The 19501-nt window shown below is 34.0% G+C and overlaps 1 protein-coding gene and 2 pseudogenes across 2 annotated transcripts; 2 read left to right on the top strand and 1 right to left on the bottom strand.

The window, feature by feature from the left end:
* Positions 1-1021: 1021 nt before the first annotated feature.
* On the top strand, positions 1022-8030 carry LOC123201696 (annotated as a pseudogene).
* A 483-nt stretch (positions 8031-8513) lies between these two features.
* On the bottom strand, positions 8514-9816 carry LOC123201809. 2 transcript variants are annotated; one of them, XM_044617371.1, is made up of 4 exons: positions 9702-9816; positions 9352-9532; positions 9067-9262; positions 8514-8960 (listed from the first exon to the last, which is right to left on the bottom strand). In XM_044617371.1, exons 2-4 carry the CDS (start codon positions 9525-9527, stop codon positions 8907-8909), a joined length of 426 nt encoding a protein of 141 aa, XP_044473306.1. In that variant the 5' UTR covers positions 9528-9532; positions 9702-9816; the 3' UTR covers positions 8514-8906. The 2 variants fall into 2 exon arrangements, with proteins under 2 accessions (XP_044473306.1, XP_044473305.1); XM_044617370.1 differs by having other exon boundaries at positions 9352-9527; positions 9702-9811.
* Positions 9817-12797: 2981 nt separating this feature from the next.
* Positions 12798-18297, top strand: LOC123201695 (annotated as a pseudogene).
* The last annotated feature ends 1204 nt before the right edge of the window (positions 18298-19501 follow it).

The raw sequence follows: 19501 nt of genomic DNA, 5'->3' as shown, positions 1-19501 counted from the left end.
AATATAATAATTATTTATAAATATTAATTTTAAACCTAATGGTAATATTTATTTTTATAATAATATTTTGTTTTTGCAAATAAAAAATTGTCCCCACTAGCCCATTCCTTGGCCCACCAAACCATGTAAAAACCAAACAAAAATGGGACAGGAAAACAGTAAGTTTTATGTGTGAAAGCCCGGAGCATTGGACTTTCCTATCTCCAGCAACCTTGCAGTGACGTACGCATTATTTTAAAAGTATCGCTTACCCCCAAATTAACGGTAAGCGTTTTGGTTTTAGGTTTAGCTTTTACATAAACTTTTGTGGATTGTATCTAAACTCATGAAAATCCGACAATCTTATCTATTTTTTTATAATACAAAATTCTTCCATGGTGTAAATAACAGATCTTGAGAATATGTTATTCTTGATCTTAGTTGAGTTGAGCTTGAGCTCGATTCGATTCGATTCTAATTAATTTACATATGGTTAAGTTTAAACTCAAATCGAATTCGATTAACTTTTTTTTTATTATTAAAATGACATCATTTTAATTAAAAAATCTAACAAATAGTTTAAACTCAAATAAAGCAAACTCATTTCAGGTCCATTCAAATCAAGCTCGAGCTCGAGCCAACCTTATTATTAGTCTTCAGGTGGGAAGCCGCAATGCATGAAATACAAAAAAGGTTGCAAAACCCATAATTCACCCAGAAAAAAAAGTAGTAAAAGAAAATTATTATCATCATCCAAGTGGGGCCATGAACACGTGTTTTATTGATGGGAGCTTCTAAGCCGTCGGATCATTGATCTCCCTTCGCTGTTTCTTCCTTCTCTTTTTGAAGGGTGTCATACTGCTTGAATACGGTGTCTGTAAGCCAAATCACAGAGCAAGAAACCACCGAGGTAACAAGGAAGACTGACATCGATCTCCTTTCTCCTCACACCAAACTCTTAGCATTTTCTTTTTTGTCGTTATATTACTGCCATAGATTTGCAACTTTGCTAATTAAATATCAACTCGAAAAGTAGCTACAAATGGCCACTTACTGGTGTCACTTCTCGTTCTTCTTCATGTCGTTCTCTCTTCTCTGTGCCACCACCGTCAGTGGGGTCAGCCCTAGCCGTGATTCCCAATACCTTGAGGATGCGCTTCTCTGCAAACAGGCCTACGGCTTCATGCCTTGCTCCACAACTGCATTGGGGAACCTGTTTTTGATCAGCGTTTATGGATACCTGACTTTCGTGGCATGCAAGTGTTTTTTTGACGGGAGTGAGATGTTGAAGGTTCTTGGTCCTGGTTGTTTTGGACAAATTGTTCTTCCCAAGCTGGATGCGCTTACCAGCGCCGTACTTATTCTTGGTAAAAACTCTTGCTTGAGTCTTTACTAACTTGTTTGGATGTTGTGATTAAGGGTTTCATTTTTGAAACCTTGTTATCTGTTTATCATCTGTTTTGAGTTTCATAGTCATCACCTGGGAAGCACGCACTGCATGGTTGGGGGAAAAGTTTCGGTTTCGGGCGTTTCGAGACCGTTTCGATGATTCATAGAAATTGAAACGCGTTTCTACAACAGAAACGCATCGTGGGGTAAAAAAGGAACCGAACCATCTCCTCTCCGTTGTCGTCACGAATCCTCTCCGTCTCCGGCGACGCCAAATCTTGGCGAAGTCTAGAATAGCCATCTTCATCAGTGCACTTAATCTAGTTCGCCACTAATTTAGAACAGTCGTCTCCATCTGCTTAATTTCAACCAAGAAAATTTATTGAATTCCTAGCTAATTTAGCCATTAATTTAGAACAGTCCTCTCCAGATCTTTGGACGACGTTTCATCGTCCAGAGAATAGACGAGCGCTCGTCACTCTCCCTCCAGCAGGTCATCGCCAGTGGCCGGAGGGAAAGTGAAAAAAAAATTAGGGATTTGGGGGGTGGAGGGGGGGTGAAAGTCTCTTTTCAAAGTTTAGGGATAGAGGTAAAGTTTAACTTTTAAAATTGGAAGGAAAAAATATGATAAAATTATATCACTAGAACATAAACAGTAAAATAATGGTTTTATCCCTTTATTTAACAAAAAATTTAATGACAGTTTAGAAATCAGTGAGTGTTTGGATTTTTCATCTGACAGGAGTATGCTTTTGAGATACGGGTAAGAAATGGGTAGGAAATAGTCTTTTCCTCTTAGAATAATGTTTCATTATCTGTCTTGTCTATTCGGAATTTTGCTGAGCAGCTCTAGTGTAGTGTGACAGACCTCAATTGCAGAATCGCTTGGTGGCTATGCTTCAAAGTTTATATCTTTGTGATCTGACGAGTTATTGAGTTGTTACTCTTGGCTTGTTTATGAGATTTGGATTTCGAAAGTTGTGAATTTGTGTTGTGCTTTAGAAGCCTTTGTTTATTCTGCATTTTGTGACTTTGAGCTTCAAACTACATGGGAGCTTTTTAATAAGTGATTGATTTTATTGTTGAAATTACTTTACTAGGTCGGGAAAACACTCTTCATTGGCTTATAATTTTATTTATTTAATTTTAAGCAGTTAATTGATTTATAGTCATGTTTCTTTTCAATTTCAATTTAAAAGTTGAATATATTTTTTATAATGTTAATTGGTTTTGATTTTATTTATTTTAATGTGGGTTTGTAAATACTTCTCGGAAGAAGTGGAAAAAAATATGTAATTGTTATATATTTTTTTAATTAGAGGATACTATATTTTTTTATTAAAAAATTTATATTTATAAAAAACCCCCTATATATTTAATATTTGTATAATTTCTTTTGTTTCTATTTCCTATATTTTTTGAAAGAATACATTTCAATGTTTTCGTTTTTGTGTTTTGATTTTTTCGCATTTTTGTTCCTTTGCTACCTAGTTAATATTCTTTCAATTAAAAAAAAAAAAAAAAAAAAAAGGAGTTCTCCCACCATACCCCAAACCTTGATTAGCAGTATTAATCTAAAAAATTTGTACGGCCTCTGGACTTTCTGTAAAAAGGGAAATATCTCAAGTCAGATATTTGTAGGAATGGGGTTAGTAGCCAGTTCAAGTATTTAGATAATATTCCTTCTCAAATATTGCATTTTTACCTGGTGATTGATGTGTTGATTGCATCTGATTAATTCTCTTGTTTTTTACAGTGTCTGGACTTTCTGGAACTAAGGAATCTGCTCAAAGTCAGGTCTTGATGGGAATGGGATTGCTAGCCGGATCAACTGTCATGCTTCTTACTGTAATATGGGGATCCTGTATCGTAGTTGGAAAATGTGACATTGAGCATTCAGTTGCTAAAGATGGTCAAAATACAAAAGGATTTAGCTTAACTGGTATGCAACTTTACTCAGAATTGTCCTTTACTAGTCTTCACTGATGGACTGAATAACCAATCTAGTTTGGATTAAGCAGTTCTCCGGCTCTTAACTTGGAATATGCAAAGGCAGTAGCATCTTTGTATTCTATTTTTAATTTGTGGTAGAATTGTCTCAAAGTTTGTTCTTGTCTAAGGGTTTCAATTAAAATTATAGAAACTCTTTATGTTGTAGAAGCTATGAGCCTGCAATGCAGTAGCTGCAAAGTGGGGGAGAAGGACGGGGTAGGGAGGGGAAAGAGAGATGAAATTTAAGACACAACCAGTGTGTTATAGTTGTTTGTGAGGATTTGAGGAGTCGCTTTTGAACATGCACCTAAAAAGCACAAATGAATGTGAAATTTAAATTGTATCTGTATAGAAAAAGCCACATCCATTTTTAACGCAGAAATTGAATAAATAGTTGCTTGAAACTAATATAATTTTCATGAGGCAGAGAGATCCTATATAGATACATCCTGGACCGAAACATTACATTGACTATATCTTCATGTACATTGGTTGTAAACAACAAGAAAGTGATAGTTATTTTTACAAGGAAAGAGACAAGGTCCAAAATGGCTGTAGGGCCCTCTTACTGTATATAGTTTCAGAGTGTTAGGGCTGGAGAAGTTGAGGGCTGGTAATGTTGGTCGTGGTGCTTAGGGTGAGTTAGTTTCAATTTTCGTGGGGAAAACAGACCTGATATGACTATGATTGCTGCTTTATTTTAAGTGTGGAGATTTTTTTTAATTAAATTCCATTGAAAATTTTCTAAATTGAAAAAAGAAATTCTCTTTGATTGCAGAAACCGGTGTTAGTACGGATATCTGGACGTGCTATACTGCAAGGATAATGGCTGTATCTGTCATCCCATTTATTGTTGTTCAAATACCACAGATACTCCATTCAACTTCAGGAAGAGACTTTGCGGTTTTGATTGCTCTAATTCTATCGGTATTGATGTTCATTGCTTATTGCCTTTATCAGGTAACCATTCTTCTATGCAACAATTATAGCATCCTGTGAATTCTTTGATACCTGTGACAAATTCCGTGAGTCCATCTTATGTAAGAACTGGTGACATTGAGGCACACCAATCTTTTTGTTGACATAGTGTATATTCTGTGATGATATTTTATTTGGTTCTTGTAATAACTTGTTAGAAAGATTAAATTAATCAAGTGAATCTCATCTGAGAAGGCCATATAAATGAAGCTTTCTTCATGGTGTAAAGACAAATCTTGAGAATCTGTTATTCTTGATCTAGGAGAAATGAGTTATGAAGGCATCAACATGTTGATAGCTGGAGGACATTTTCTTCTTTCATTGCCTTATCAATAGTTGTTCCTTCTAAAACCCTATTTAGCAGCATTGTTTCTGACCCTAGTGTTAAATGCTAATGTCTTGATTGGTATATTTAGAAGGAAAGATAATAGTTTTGGTATGTTCTATATACTTAGCCTTCTTTCTTTAAACCTTTTTCTATTTTACTGGATACTGCTTTTAACAAATGTTCCATGTATTTACTGATGCTTACTTCCCTTTCATTCATGTCGTGTAGGTCTTTCAGCCCTCGAATCAGGGGCCGAGTTCCATTGAAGATGCTGCTGGTGGCAGGTTACCAGAAGGCACGGAGACAAATCAGGAGAATCAAACCTGTGATGTTGAAAATCCTAAGTCGATCTACTTTAAAGCGGTACCAATGTTGATTATTGGCACCATTATTGCTGTTGCATTTGCTCATCCTCTAGAGGACGCTGTTACTAACTTTTCCAATGCAACAAGTATCCCTCCATTCTTCGTTTCATTCATTGCACTACCTGTGGCAACAAAGTTAAGTGTAGCGGTACCATTGCTCATTTATGCCAGCCAGAAGAGGAGGAGAACCGCCCCATCAACATTTTTCGAGGTTTGTCACTGATTTTTATCTATTTTTCCATACGCAACTTGAGGTAATTAAAGGGTCTTATATTATTTTGCTTTTCTGATGTTTTCTGCTGCAGCTATACGCAACTGTGTCAACGAATAATGTGATTTATCTATCAGTTTTCTTGGCTATTGTCTACATCAGAGGATTGAGTTGGGATTATTCAGCAGAAGTGCTGGCTATTGCTGTTGTATGTATTCTGGTGGGTGGCTTTGCCAGTGTCCGCACCACTTTCCCCCTTTGGACTTGTTTACTTGCTTACATGTTGTATCCTTTCTCCTTGGCACTGGTTTATGTTCTTGATTACGTCTTGGGTTGGGCATAGTTAAGAAGATGCATTATAATTATATAACAATAGAACTATGTGATTGATTAAGACTTGGGGTAGGCAGAGTTAAGAAGATGTGTTATAATTATAAAACAATAGAACTATGTGATGTGATTATATATTATTGTTATTTAATTATATAGTTATATATGATTATATTGTGATATATAATTGTTTATTATAAATGATTATGAACACAACATTACTCATTATATAATTATCTTCTTAGATTTTAACGTAAAGTGTAAAGGGCTGTTTGTCTTTTCCAATTCCCATACCCATTCCATTTTCTGACCTTAAAATCGAATAAGATAAATGTTTTTTTTTCCAGTTAATAATTCCTGCCACTTACAATATATTCTTATTTGCACTGACTTCTTAAACGACAGACTGTATGATTGGATTAGAGGCTGCAGTGGGGTGTATCGACACCAGCGTAGCCCACTGGGTTAGGTTTAAGACCTGTACAATAACAGATCATACAGACTGAACTGATCTGATGAAATTATGAGGCTTACAGTCTAATCTTATATGCATAGGGTTGGTTCGGGTCTCACAGAAGTGGGTCTGACTGGAGGGTTGACCAGTTAATTTCAGGCTTCTACCTTTCAAATTTATTATTTTTTTAAATCATCAACAATCTGGCTTGATTTGAACAGTCTATAGATCCGACCCACTATAGTAGCAGGTCAAGCCTTTTTATATTGGGTTTCGGACCGATTTGACCCAATTAATGCCTCAAAATTGGATTGATGAGAATAAAGATGAAAAACTCAGTTAGTGAATCAAAAGCACTGATTATAGGATTTAAGTTCAATGAGATAAACATGGATGAGGATGATGCTGGTGACAAATTACTGAGAGATTTTAATATATCTAATGATAATCAAATTGATTTTGGTGAATTCACCAGAAGTGTAGAAAATTGGCTCAATGAAGTGCATGGAGGAAATAGATACGGTGATCCTGGTTCTCCTGAAATCCCCAAATGGACCTCCATTAAAGAAATGCTGATGCTTTTTCTTAGGGGTGTGACAATTCGGTTAAACAAACTAATTAACCGGATTTGCAAACCGAACAGAATTTTCGATTACCTAGTTTTGAACCGATTTATAAATTAATATTACAATTATGAACATTTAGGCTTTAATCTGTAATTACCTTGCCAATTGAAGCTAATTGATTTTTAAGCAAATAATTGTATTTTTGTTTTCGTGGGCTATGCATGTAGAAGGGATGACTATGTTGATTTTGGACATCCTCTGATATGCAAACTAAATTATTTGTCATATAAATGTGAAAAGATTCGAGAATAAAGATGGAACTAATCTATCAATCTAATCATCATATTTTACCATACTAGAATATGCATTTTCTATTACAATTTTAGGTTTGCTAATATTAATGTGATTACTGCAAATCTCATTAAATAGAACTTTAAAGAGACTATTTTTTTTGGTAATAATTTTTTTTTTTCTATCAGTGGTATTAGTAATGAGGAATGAAAATGAATTTGCGACAAGAATACATTTTTTTTGTCATGAAATTTTTACATAAAATATTTTTATTATTTATTTAATTTGGGAACCGATTCGATTCGGTTTTCAGATAATTTTGCACACTCTCAACTTTTTTTCTTTTGTTTTTATTTTACTGATAAGAAATCTTTTTTAAGATAATCCAACTACATTAAATAGGTAAAACTTTAAGTTTAATAACTGACCGTACAATTATTACATTGGATAAATTATAATTTTGATTTTAATATGATGTCAATGAGTTTCAATCCAAAACCTTTGGGATTCGACATATTTTACCATCCAAGCTACCTTTGAGCGCTTATTGATTGTTATAGGCTTTGCTGACCCTCTTTTAGATGCCGTTGACAACTTTTCAGATACAACAGCTATACCCTCATTCTTCATCTCACTTATTGCATTGCCTTTGGCAACCAACTCAAGTGAAGCAGTATCAGCAAGCATTTTTGGCCAAGGGTAAGAAGATCAGAACTGCCTCATTAACATTTTCCAAGGTTTGTTTCTCATTTCTCTCAATTCCCACATGCCATTTTTGCTACAGACTTGTTAATTAGACATAAAACATTACGCATTCAGCTATTGCAAGAGTTTTAGCCTTTACATGATTTAACTAGTTCATGAAGAAACTAGTTTTGTATTGCTGTAAATGCCATTATAGTTTTTTCCCATTTCCAGGTTTTTCCTATGCAGTTGTATGGAGCAGTGGCAATGAATAATGTCCTATGCCTATCAATTTTCTTAGCTCTTGTCTATCTCAGAGGATTGACATGGGACTTATGTTTGCATTTTGATGGGTGCTTTTGGGAGTTTCCCAGTCTTCCCTCTCTGGGAATCTTCAATTGCAAATGCCCTTTATCCCTTGGCACTGGTTTATGTTCTTGATTATGCTTTTGGTTGGTCATAGCTTTGTATACACATTTTTTAGTACACAACTAAGTATACAGATAATGTGCTATAAATAATTAAGTAATTTTGAATTAAACCCGATTATGCACTTAAAAGTGTACACACATAACATTGCTTATTCATAAATTGTGGTTTATTCCTTCCGCACTTCTCCATATGGGTTTTTGATTGATATCTAATGACTGATAACTAGGGGATTTAGTTGAAAGATGAAAACAACACAAAATTGCATGATTTCACAGTTATTCAACAGGATTTCTGCAACCCAAATAAACATTTTTTTTCTGTGATACTTTCCCACTTTTTCTCTCTTATCTACTCATATTCAATGGAGGCCTTCTACTTCCATCATAACTATAATGAAGGGTCAGATTTAGATACCCCACCAAAACAAAGAGAAGACAAAAGCATATATAAACATCCCCACAAACTCTCATTGTTACCAACCAATAACCAACACCAAAAATATAAACAAACCCACTTTGCATAACCGACCAAACTTAGCTTTCATCAAATTTCAACATCAAAACAAACCAATCTACATCTCCCTATCTTTCTCTTCTCTCTGCCCTCACATGGCCCAGATTTGGTTTTTTACTTTCACACACAAGCTTGCATAAGCAAATTTATAAAATTTCCATGCCACCCCATTTGTCAAATTGTTTTAGAAAAAAGGAAAACAAGTCTTACTTGGTATGATCTCAGAGAGATGACAAAGTGGCCTACCAAAGAAATGGATACAGGTTAGAAACATTTATAGCCTCAAATTGAGATCAACACTTCCGCCTGCTTCACCATTGTTACAATTATTCACTCTGCCTATGGCTTGGTCTTTTTTTGCCACTGCTTGTGGGAAGAAGCTGTAGTAAGGTTGCTAATGACTTGGTCCGCTGAGTTCTGGCCAAAGAATTGGATCTTCAACATTTCCCTTTTCACAAATGATATAAAGAAACAAGAAAGTTAGGTTCAATTTAATTAGAAAAGAAGTGAAATTAGTAGAATGTAAATGGGTTCTTGTTTTAAGTTAGACTCACTTGATAAGGTAGTGATTCAAAATCAGAGAATTCAGTGCTATGGCAAGCCAGATAAGGTTGAGAGTGCCTTAATTTTGAACCTTGAGACATTGAAATTGTTGTGGGAGGAGCTAATGTGAGAAAAAGTCCATTTTCTTTGATGCTTTTCTTTGAATTATTAGGCTCCAACATGAAAGTTGAGCATGAAGAACCTCCTCTGGCAAGTTTGGAAACAACTAAATAAGCAATCAACATTTATTACCACAAAAACGTAAGGAACCAATCTAGAAACAAAGTCAAGCTAACCTGGAAAGTGTGCCAACAGGTTCAAAATTGAGTGTGTGACCACCACTGCCACAAGAAGCTGAGTCATCTGATCGGCTGATTCTGGGCTGAAGAATTGGAGGAAATTTGCAGTGGAAAGATGAAATGCCTGGTGGATTGTCCAGAGGAAAGGGATATGACCTCTTCATGCCAACCATCTATACTAAATTTTAACCAAATTGAACCAATCTACTTGTTAGATCTCACAGTCTAAATAGAATAAACATAAATTTAAGACTAAATTTACTAGAACTCATTACAGAACTTTCAGGTTACTCAAGTACAAGATCTAGTGTTTTTAAGAAAAAAGATGGAAGCTAAACCGAACATACCTTTTCCTCCTCTGTCCACATAGGTATATAATTGCCATAATAGCTTTGGTTTGAAGGGGGCTCCATCTGAAAATTTAGTACAGATGATGATGAAGTTGCTGATGATTCATTCACCTATACAAGTTAGATTTATCAAGAAATTAAACAATAACACATAACAAAAATTTAAATAAACTCAATAAAGATGACTTAAAAAATGAAGAAAACTCTTTGAATGGCATACCGCTAAAGAAGGATGATGCTGGAATTGTTGTGCTCTTTCCATCAAACTAGGGAGAGGCCACATGGGAATTGATTCATGAGACAAATGATTCAAAGTTGAGCGAAAAGTTGATCCTGGATTAACCCCAGAACTCTCTTTTTCAAGGTTAAACTCATAAGATTCCCACAATTTATGAACATTTTGGTGGCCTTGAAGTGAAACAATTGACAACCCTACGGGATTTGTCAATGGAACATTGTTGGAATTCAAAGTTTCAATATTTTGATTTGATGATGAAGAGGGCCTAAACCCCAAATTTGGAGATGAAATATCGGCTAGAAATGGAATTGCAGAAGTGGCCTACCAAAGAAATGACAAAGTGGCCTACCAAAGAAATGGATACAGGTTGGAAACATTTATACCTTCAAATTGAGATCAACACTTCCGCCTACTTCACCATTGTTACAATTATTCACTCTGCCTGCGCCTTGGTCTTTTTTCACAAATGATTTAAGAAAGAAGAAAGTTAAGTTCAATTTAATTAGGAAAGAAGTGAAATTAGTAGAATGTAAATGGGCTCTTGTTTTAAGTTAGATTCACTTGATACGGTAGTGATTCAAAATCAGAGAATTCAGTGCTATGGAAAGCTAGATAAGGTCGAGAGTGCCTTAATTTTGAACCTGGAGACATTGAAATTGTTGTGGGAGGAGCTAATGTGAGAAAAAGTCCATTTTCTCTGATGCTTTTCTTTGAATTATTAGGCTCCAACATGAAAGTTGAGCATGAAAAGCCTTCTCTGGCAAGTTTGGAAGCAATCAACATTTATTACGACAAAAAGATGAGGGCCCAATCTAGAAACAAAGTCAAGCTAACCTGGAAAGTGTGCCAAAAGTTTCAAAATTGAGTGTTTGACCAGCACTGCCACAAGAAGCTGAGTCATCTGATCGGCTGATTCTTGGATGAACAATTGGAGGAAATTTGCAGTGGAAAGATGAGATGCCTGGTGGATTGTCTAGAGGAAAGGGATGTGACCTCTTCATGCCAACCATCTATACTAAATTTTAACCAAATTGAACCAATCTACTTGTTAGATCTCTCAGTCTAAATAGAATAAACATAAATTTCAGACCAAAGCTAATAGAACTCATTACAAAACTTTTCAGGTTACTGAAGTACAAGATATAATTTTTATTAAGAAACAAGATGAAAGCTAAATTGAACATACCTTTTCCTCCTCTGTCCACATAGGTATGCAATTGTTCACCCACACATATGATACAGTATAATAGGTATGAAATCATTAGACATAATGACGTGATATATCACTATGTGACTGAATATTATTTTATTTTTAATTTTTAATTATCTAATTATATAATAATATATTATTATTTGTATATAAAGTTAATATACAAAACTTTCCCATTTGATAAGTTTTTGTTGGAATGACACTAAAATGTTAGGAACAGATTTGAAAGCCAGACAGGATAGTATTGAATGACTTCGACGGGTAGCATATGAAGAGTTTTTTGGGCCCAGCTAATCTCTATCAAAGTGGACGACCCCACTCTTAACCCTTTAACACACTTCCCATGATAACATATTGAAAAAAAAACAGTCAAAACTCAAAATACATTTATATTTAACGAGTCAACATTACCAATCTCCGTTGGAAGCTATCATTGTTGTTAGTGGAAGAGTTTTTTTTTTTTTTTTTTGAGGGGAGAGAATTGAGAATCTTTGTCATCCTCATAATAGAGATTGGACAGGGATAAAGATGAAGATAGGGATATCAATCCTCTTTTCACCCGTCCACATTATCATCATTATGTACTATATCTATAAATAAATGGTATAGGGGATGGTTATTTTCTCAAGTTTTCACTATTTAATTTTAAAAAGCTTTTTTACTTACTCACAAGTTATTAAGTCAGTTAGTTTTAACAGCAAAATCTTCATTTTACTTGTAATATTAAAATAAATTAAAAATTTATTTTATTTTCCCTTTTAAACCTTAAAAAATAACAATTTATCCCCTAAAACAAATTTTAAAAAATCACATTTCCCCCTGGGTTTAACTTTAATAACCGACTAGTCTCTCTAGTGTCGTTATCACTGATCTCTCTCTCTTAACAGTTTCTCTTTCTTTAGCAGTCTCCCTCAGCGTCTCTCCTCCCTCCAACAACATGCAACTCTTGTCTAGGAAGATAAATTTATCTTCCCAGAAGAAGAGGAGTAGTCTTATTCTTCCCAAATGGCTCGTCTTCTTCTTTCTGAACCACTTGTTTTCTTTGTCTTCCTAGACAAGTGTCGGATATCACTGGAGAGAGGAAAGACGCTAAGGGAGACTGCCATAGAAAGAGGAACCATCGAGAGAAAGAGATCGCCAAAGATGGTGCTTAAAGGAGTGGCCAGATATGGAAATATAAACTCAAGGAGGAAAATGTAACTTTTTAAAACTTCTCCCAAGGGAAAAACTATTATTTGTTAGAGTTTGGGGGAAAATAATATAAAATTTTAAAATTAATAGATTCAATTAATTTTAATGGTCTGTGGGTGAGTAAAATTTTTTAAAATTGATTGTGGGAACTTGAGAAAACAGTAATCTTTAGATGAGAATAAGTCCTTTGAGTAAAAAAATTGTATAAAATTATTTATATAAATTGATATGATAATATCTCGTTTAATGATTTTGAAGTAAGAGAAAAAATTTAATTATAAGTTTTCATTATAGTTTATATAGATAAATTTATACAATTTATTTATATACATAATTTTATTTTCTAAAAAAAAGATTTTTGTAGTAAAATAATAATCTAATCTGTCCTTTATGACAAAATATCGAGAAGCACAAGTTGGCCTTCAGCCCTTAGAATTCGCACAAGTCAACTAAGATGGCTGCCATCAACAGGCTTCACCTCTCCCTTCTCTTCCTATCGTTCTCTCCTCTCTCCACTGCAGCCGCCGCTAGTGGGGTCAGCCCTAGCCGTGATTCCCAATACCTTGAGGCGGAGCTCCTCTGTAAACAGACGTACGGCTTCATGCCCTGCTCAACATCGGCATTGGGGAACTTGTTTTTTATTATCGTTTATGGATACCTCATTTTCGTGGCATCCAAGTGTGTTTTTGACGGGAGTGAGATGTTGAAGATTCCTGGTCCCAGCCGTTTTGGAGAAATTGTTCTTCCGAAGCTTGACGTGTTTCCCAGCACCATAATTGGTAAAATCTCTTGCTTGACTAACCTGTTTGGATTTTGTGCTGAGTGGTATTGTGCTTGAGAATGACGTGTACATATTCCTGTATAAATAATGGTATTATTAAATATTATTTTATTTTAAATTTAAAATTGATATAAAATTTAATAAATTTGTATTTATTATTTATATATAATTTTATTCCTTTATGATTAATAGTTAGATTTTTGTAATTTTATCCTCTATTTTGAGTTTTATGGTCCTGATTAGGTGTGAGGCTATTGAAAACATAGGAATCACACTTTTTTTTTGGTCTAAATCATAACTTAAAAAAAAAAATTAAAAGGAAAATATGATACATTATAGAAGACTAAACATGATCAACTTTCAAAATTAAACTTGATAAACAAATAATATTTACAAATTTATGCATAAATAATAACATTTTATCATATGATTGACTATTGTTTTATATTTAATTTAAAATTATTCAATCACATGGTAATATATCATTATTTGTATATAAACTTATGTATATAGTTTTATAGCCAAATGACTATTTTCCATCCATGGTTTGGTACAAACTCAATTTTCTATCCGTTAACTATTGAAAATCTAAATATCTATTTTTCTGTTAAATTTTTCTGTTATTTTTAGAATTAAAATCATCATTTAATAAAAATATTTGAAAAAAATTATAAATTTATCACATTTTTTCTCTCAAGTTTAAAAACTAACAATTTTTCCCTCATCTTTCTCTCACCCAAAGTTTGAAAAATAACTATTTTCCCCTTAGGATTTGCAATTTCTCCCTTGCCACTTCTTCAACAACAGGAGTCATCCAATCTCTACCTTCTTATCTCCTGAACAAGGATGAATTGTCGACCGATATAAGGTCGGTGAGGATCCATGCGACACACAAATCTGTTGTCTTCACAACTAGCAACACTAGACTAATCAATAACAACCAAGGCTTGAGAGGAACTCGAAGCTTCATCTTCTTATATTTGCATACTTGAAGAAACTTGCTTATAAAATTCAAACATAAGTTCTAGCACATTTATCAAGTACCCAAATAATATCTCAACTTTCTGCATTAACTTCTCACTCATGAAAATCTTCATGCAATTTGTAGCCACCATGAACCACCAAATACGATTCCATAATGGTTGCATTGCTTTAATATAAACTCTAAAAGCTTGTCTTTGTACCAATGAAAATGGTTGCTCATCAACAATTATCATCTTAGCAAGTATACTCCTAGATTTTTTTACTAAATTTCCAAGTGTCTAAATCACTATTACCCTTTTCTTCTCCTTTGTTATTGGTCTAAACAAGAGCGAGATTTTGCAACCTTTTCCTTTGTTCTGAGTTTTATGGTGCAAACTCTTGACAGAGTGGCGGTCAACCCCCAGCACTACAAGACTTTGAACTCTCTTTGCTTTTATTATTTTATTTAAATATATGAAAAATGTGATGAAATAAAAAATATTTCTGGTGCAATTGAACAAAAAAATATATATATATTTATTGTAATACTAAGTTAGCAATATAAAATTATTTCACAATTTATCATTACTAAAAAATCATAATATAAAAACTATATGCATAAATAATATGTATAATTTTATGCACAAACAGTGACATGTCACCGTATGATTAAGTGATTTTGAAATAGAGATAAAATAACACTTAATCAAATAATGACATATCATCATTTGTGCACACAATAATACTCACATACACACACGCGCGTATATATAGGGTAATTAATGTATACACCCCTCGAAACTCAAAAAATTGAACTTCAATGTCAACCTCCTCCTTTTTAATGCTGATAAAGATACGTTAGACTTTGTACATGGCATCAAGTAGTAGAAATATTTGATGTGGAATGTTAGTGCATATTTAGCTGAGAAATCTCCAAAAAAAAAAAAATTATGATTAATATGATCAATTCTTTTGCTTGTTGCAGCTTCTGGACTGTGAAAAAAAGGAAATATCTCAACGTCAGATATCAGTAGGAATGGAATTACTAGCCAGCTCAAGTATTGTGGGTGCCCTTTTAATATTATTCTTTTCAAATATTGCATTGTTACCTGGTGATTGATGTGTTGATTGCATCTGATTAATTCTCTTGTTTTTTACAGTGTCTGGACTTTCTTGAACTAAGGAATCTGCTCAAAGTCAGGTCTCGGTGGGAATGGGATTGCTAGCTGGATCAACTGTCATGCTTCTTACTATAATATGGGGATCCTGTATTGTAGTTGGAAAATGTGACATTGAGCATTCAGTTGCTAAAGATGGTCAAAATACAAAAGGACTTAACTTAACTGGTATGCAAGTCTACTCAGAATTGTCCTTTACTGATGGACTGAATAACTGATCTAGTTTGGATTAAGCAGTCAACTTGGAATATGCCAAGGCAGTAGCATGTTTGAATTCTATTTCTTATTTGTAGAAGACTTGCCTCAAAGTTAAATTATAGAAACCCTTTATGTTGTAGAAGCTATGAGCCTGCAATGCAGTAGCTACAGAGTGGAAGAGAAGGATGGGGTAGGGAGGGGAAAGAGAGATGAAATTTAAGACATAATCAGTGCGTTATAGCTATTTATGAGGATTTGAGGAGTGGCTGATGAACATGCACCTAGAAAAAACAGATGAATTTGGAATTTAATCTGTATCTGTATAGGAAAAGCCACATCTATTTCTAACGCAGAAATTGAATGATATTTGCTTAAAATTAATTTAATTTTCATGAGCAAGATAGATCCTATGTGCATGCATTTTGGACTGAAACATTACATTGACTATATCTTCATGTACATTTGATTTAAGCAACAAGAGACGATAGTTATTTTTACAAGGAAAGAAACTAGGTCCCAATGGCTGTAAAACCCTCATACTCTATATAGGTTCAGAGAGTAAGGGCTGGAGAGGTTGAGGTCTGGTAATGGTAGGCATGGTGCTTAGGGTGAGTTAGTTTCAATTTTCGTGGGGAAATCAGACTTAATATAACTATGCCTGCTGATTTATTTTAAGTGTGGAGATTTTTTTATTAAATTCCATTGAAGATTTTCTAAATTGAAAAAGGAAATTCTCTTTGATTACAGAAACCGGTGTTAGTACGGATATTTGGACTTGCTATACTGCAAGGATAATGGCTATATCTGTCATCCCATTTATTGTTGTTCAAATACCACAGATACTCCATTCAACTTCAGGAAGAAACTTAACTGTTTTGATTGCTCTAATTGTATCTGTATTGAATGTTCATTGCTTATTGACTTTACCAGGTAACCATTCTTCTATGCAACAATTATAGCATCCTGTGAATTCTTTGATACCTGTGGCAAATTCCATGAGTCCATCTTATGTAAGCACTAATGCCATTGAGGCACACCAATCTTTTTGTTGACATAGTGAAAATTCTGTGAGGATATATTTTTTGGTTCTTGTAATAACTTGTTTGGAAGATTAAATTAATCAAGCGAATCTCATCTTAAAAGGCCATATAAGTGAAGCTTTCTTGCATGGTGTAAATACAAATCTTGAGAATCTGTTATTCTTGATCTAGGAGAAATGAGTTATGAAGGCGTCATCATGTTGATAGCTGGGGGACATTTTCTTCTTTCATTGCCTTATCAATAGTTGTTCCTTTTAAAACCGTATTAAGCAGCATTGTTTCTTACCTTGGTGTTAAATGCCAGTGTCTTGTAGTTAGCTGGTAAGATCTTTCCTCTTTCTTTAACCTTTTTTCTATTTTACGGGTTACTGCTTTTAACAAATTTTCTATGTAGTTATTGATGCTTGGCTTCCCTTTCATTCATGTCATGTAGGTCTTTCGGCCTTGGATTCAGAAGTGGCGTCTTGCTTATGCAAGGCACAGGTATGTGACAGCAAGAATTTTGAGCCATCTGAGAATGCATGCTTTGGGAAGGCTTTTGGATTAAACAAAGAAGCAATCAAGAGGTCAGTTTTTTTAAAACTCAAAACTGATCCCCTTACCCATTTGCTTTTCTTCCCTCAAAATAGAATAAGATATATGTTTTTTTAAATTAATAATTCCTGCCACTCATAAGATATTCTTGTTAGCACTGACTTCTTATGACAGACTGTTTGATTCGATTGATGAGAACAAAGATGGACAACTTTCAGTCAGTGAATTCAAAGCACTGATCATGGGAATTAAGTTTGACGAGATAAACTTGGATAAGGATAATGCCGCTGACAAGTTACTAAAAGACATGGAGACAAATCAGGACAATCAAATTGATTCAGATGAATTCATCAAAGCTATAGAAAAATGGCTCAATGAAGTACTTCGAGGAAATAGATGTGGTGATCCTGATTCTGAGTCAGCAAAACTTATAAGTGACTTTTACGAGGTAAGGTTGCACAATATAACCCTGCATCTAGGTCCAGGATGGCTTATTGCTATAACATTGTGACATATTGCATATCATGTTCAGAAAACAAAGAGGAAGCATGATTTGTTGGGAGAGGAAGAGGAAAATTTCGACGTTGTTAAAAACCCACAGTTGATCCACTTGAAAGCAGTATCAAAGTTGTTTTTTGGAACCATTATTGCTGCTGCATTCGCTCATCCTCTAGTGGATGCTATCACTAACTTTTCCAATGCAACAAGTGTCCCTCCATTCTTCGTTTCATTCATTGCACTACCTATGGCAACTAAGTTTAGTGCAGTGGTACAATTGCTCATTTATGCCAGCCAGAAGAGGAGGAGAACCGCCTCATCAACATTTGTCTAGGTTTGTTACTCATTTCTATCTATTTTTCCATATGCAACTTGAGGTAATTAAAGGGTCTTATATTATTTTGCTTTCCTGATGTTTTCTGCGGCAGTTATACACAACTGTGTCAACGGATAATGTGATTTATCTATCAGTTTTCTTAGCTGTCGTCTATATCAGAGGATTGAGTTGGGATGCTTCAGCAGAAGTGCTGGCTATTGCTGTTGTATGCATTCTGGTGGGTGGCTTTGCCAATTTTCGTACCACTTTCCGCCTTTGGACTTGTTTGCTTGCTTACATGCTTTATCCTTTCTCCTTGGCACTGGTTTACGTTCTTGCTTACGTCTTAGGCTGGGCATAGTTAAGAAGATGTATTACATCTGTGAAAATATCGTTTTAGATTTTAATGCAAGTATGTATTTTTTACGATGAAGCTATTTTCTTAATCGAACGACGCCGTTTTAATTTTATGAAAAAATGAAAATTGTAAAACCTTATAATTCACCTAAAATAATAGGAGTAAAAAAAAAAATTAAATCGGTGATTAATCGCACGGACCGGGGCGTAGTGACTCCAGCAAAATCTTCATCAGCTGAACTGGAGCGGAGCCGTATAAGTCCTCACCATTTTCTTTATTCAACGTTCATATCGCACAAAGTCTCGTCTTGGAAGCCTTAAAAAAAAAAAAATCTGTGATGAAACGTTCGAAATCGGAAGGTGCTGGGTACAGCTGGTGATCCAGAAATTGCATTTGCATTGAATTTTAGGGTAATTTCATTTGGTAAACAAAATGCAGTGCATCTAACCCCAAACCTGACTCAAGTTGTTTTATTTGAAGAGAGAGCAGGGCCAAGGCCAGCTGTGGTGTGAAACTAGGTCTCCCTTCTCCTCACATCAATCTCTTAATTTTTTTTTTTTTGGTAAGCGCCAAACTCTTATTTGAATTTAATTTCTGAAATAAAACCCAATGCGTATCGTTCTTCAATTTTCTGAAGAATGTGAATGGGTTTAGTTGTTTAGGGTTGCCGGGTAACCTGGGTTTCGTGCGCTGAAAAAATTTTTCAGAAATTTTGCACCAGAAGCCACCGGTTTATGGTCCGATTATTAAAACCACGTAATCAAAATCATTTTATTTATATATTTATTTATACACGTAATTTTATTATAATTTAAACCTCTTATCTAACTATGTATTAAAATATAATTTTAATTTTATTATAATTTCAATATTTTTTATTAAATTTTTATGAGAAAAATATTTTCATTTTTAATTAAAATAATAAATTATATAAAATATATATATATATATATATATATAAACAATAAGATCACAATTAAAAAAAAAAAAGTAATTTGCTACGGAAAGTGGTGGGCTTTGCAAGATTTAGATGAAATAATGGATTACGTGGGTGCCTTCTACCAACGACTTTAAAATCACGGCAAAATTATCTAGAATTTTTATAAAAGACGATTAGAAAATAATCTATATAACAAGATTTTCCAGATTAGATTAAGTTCTATATAAATATACAATAAAATTATAAGTAAATTTTTTTATATATAATTTATATGTATAGACAATATATCATCATATGATTAAATAATTTTGAATTAAAAATAAAATAATAACTAATTATATAATGATATATT

Source organism: Mangifera indica, chromosome 18, assembly GCF_011075055.1.
Source record: "Mangifera indica cultivar Alphonso chromosome 18, CATAS_Mindica_2.1, whole genome shotgun sequence".
NCBI classification, from domain to species: domain Eukaryota; kingdom Viridiplantae; phylum Streptophyta; class Magnoliopsida; order Sapindales; family Anacardiaceae; genus Mangifera; species Mangifera indica.
Note: the sequence above shows the minus strand (reverse complement) of the source record. Positions and strands in the feature narration are given on the sequence as shown.